The 809-nt window shown below is 60.2% G+C and overlaps 1 protein-coding gene across 1 annotated transcript in view; it reads left to right on the top strand.

Moving 5' to 3' along the window:
- Positions 1-809, top strand: part of FBXO41 (F-box protein 41) — a gene marked incomplete at its 5' end in the record, with an annotated part of 16046 nt that overhangs the window by 4347 nt on the left and 10890 nt on the right. The window contains 2 exons of the mRNA XM_010008132.1: positions 125-204; positions 747-796. Of these exons, the coding sequence (XP_010006434.1) occupies positions 125-204; positions 747-796 (130 nt within the window). The remainder of the gene's footprint in view (positions 1-124; positions 205-746; positions 797-809) is intronic.

Genomic DNA, 809 nt, shown 5'->3' with positions numbered 1-809 from the left:
ACCAGCCACACGTTGGGTTTCTCCACAATGGCTCTGGGTGGGATGTTGGGGTCACCTCCCTCAGCTGCACCAGCCACGCATTGGGTTTCTCCACGTTGGCTCCTCTTGTCCCATCTCCCCGCAGAGGGATCGGCACCCAGGGCCAGGAGCAGCCGTGCATGGTCCTTATGTCGTGTCCAACCAACGTTCCTCCTCCAGCACTGGGTGAGTCCCAAACCCCTGCTGCCTCCTTGGGGCGTTCGTGGGATGATTCACTGGGGGGTGGGCGAGGGGCTGCCGGGAAGGGGATGACCTTAGAGTTGCTGGAGTTGGAAGGGACCCCTAGAGGTCTTCTAGTCCAACACTCCCACTGAAGTAGGATCACCTAGAGCACTTCACACAGGACTGCATTAAGGGGGGGGGGGGTTGAATATGGCCAGAGAAGGAGACTCCACACCCTCCCTGGGCAGCCTGTCCCAGGGCTCTGCCACCCTCACCCTAAAGAAGTTTCTCCTCATATTTCCATGGCACTTCCCCATGTTCCAGCTTGTGCCCGTTGCCCTTCGCCCTGTCCCTGGGCACTGCTGAGCAGAGTCTGGCTCCATCCTTCCTGAGATACCTGTAGGCATTGATCAGGTCTGTCCTCAGCCTTCTCTTCTCCAGGCTGAACAGCCCCAGCTCTCCCAGCCTTTCCTCATCAGGGAGATGTTCCGATACAGCTTTGTTGCCCTCCCGGGACTCTCTCCAGTGCCTCCCTTCTCCCCCAGGGCCTCAAGCCGGGCCAAACCCGTGTCGCAGAGCTCGGGCTGCTACGACAGCGACCGACCGGA

The sequence above is a fragment of the Chaetura pelagica genome, unplaced genomic scaffold (genome assembly GCF_000747805.2).
Source record: "Chaetura pelagica isolate M959 unplaced genomic scaffold, ChaPel_1.0 scaffold352, whole genome shotgun sequence".
Classification (NCBI taxonomy): domain Eukaryota; kingdom Metazoa; phylum Chordata; class Aves; order Apodiformes; family Apodidae; genus Chaetura; species Chaetura pelagica.
The sequence above is the reverse complement of the archived record's forward strand: the minus strand, read 5'-3'. Positions and strand labels throughout refer to the sequence as shown.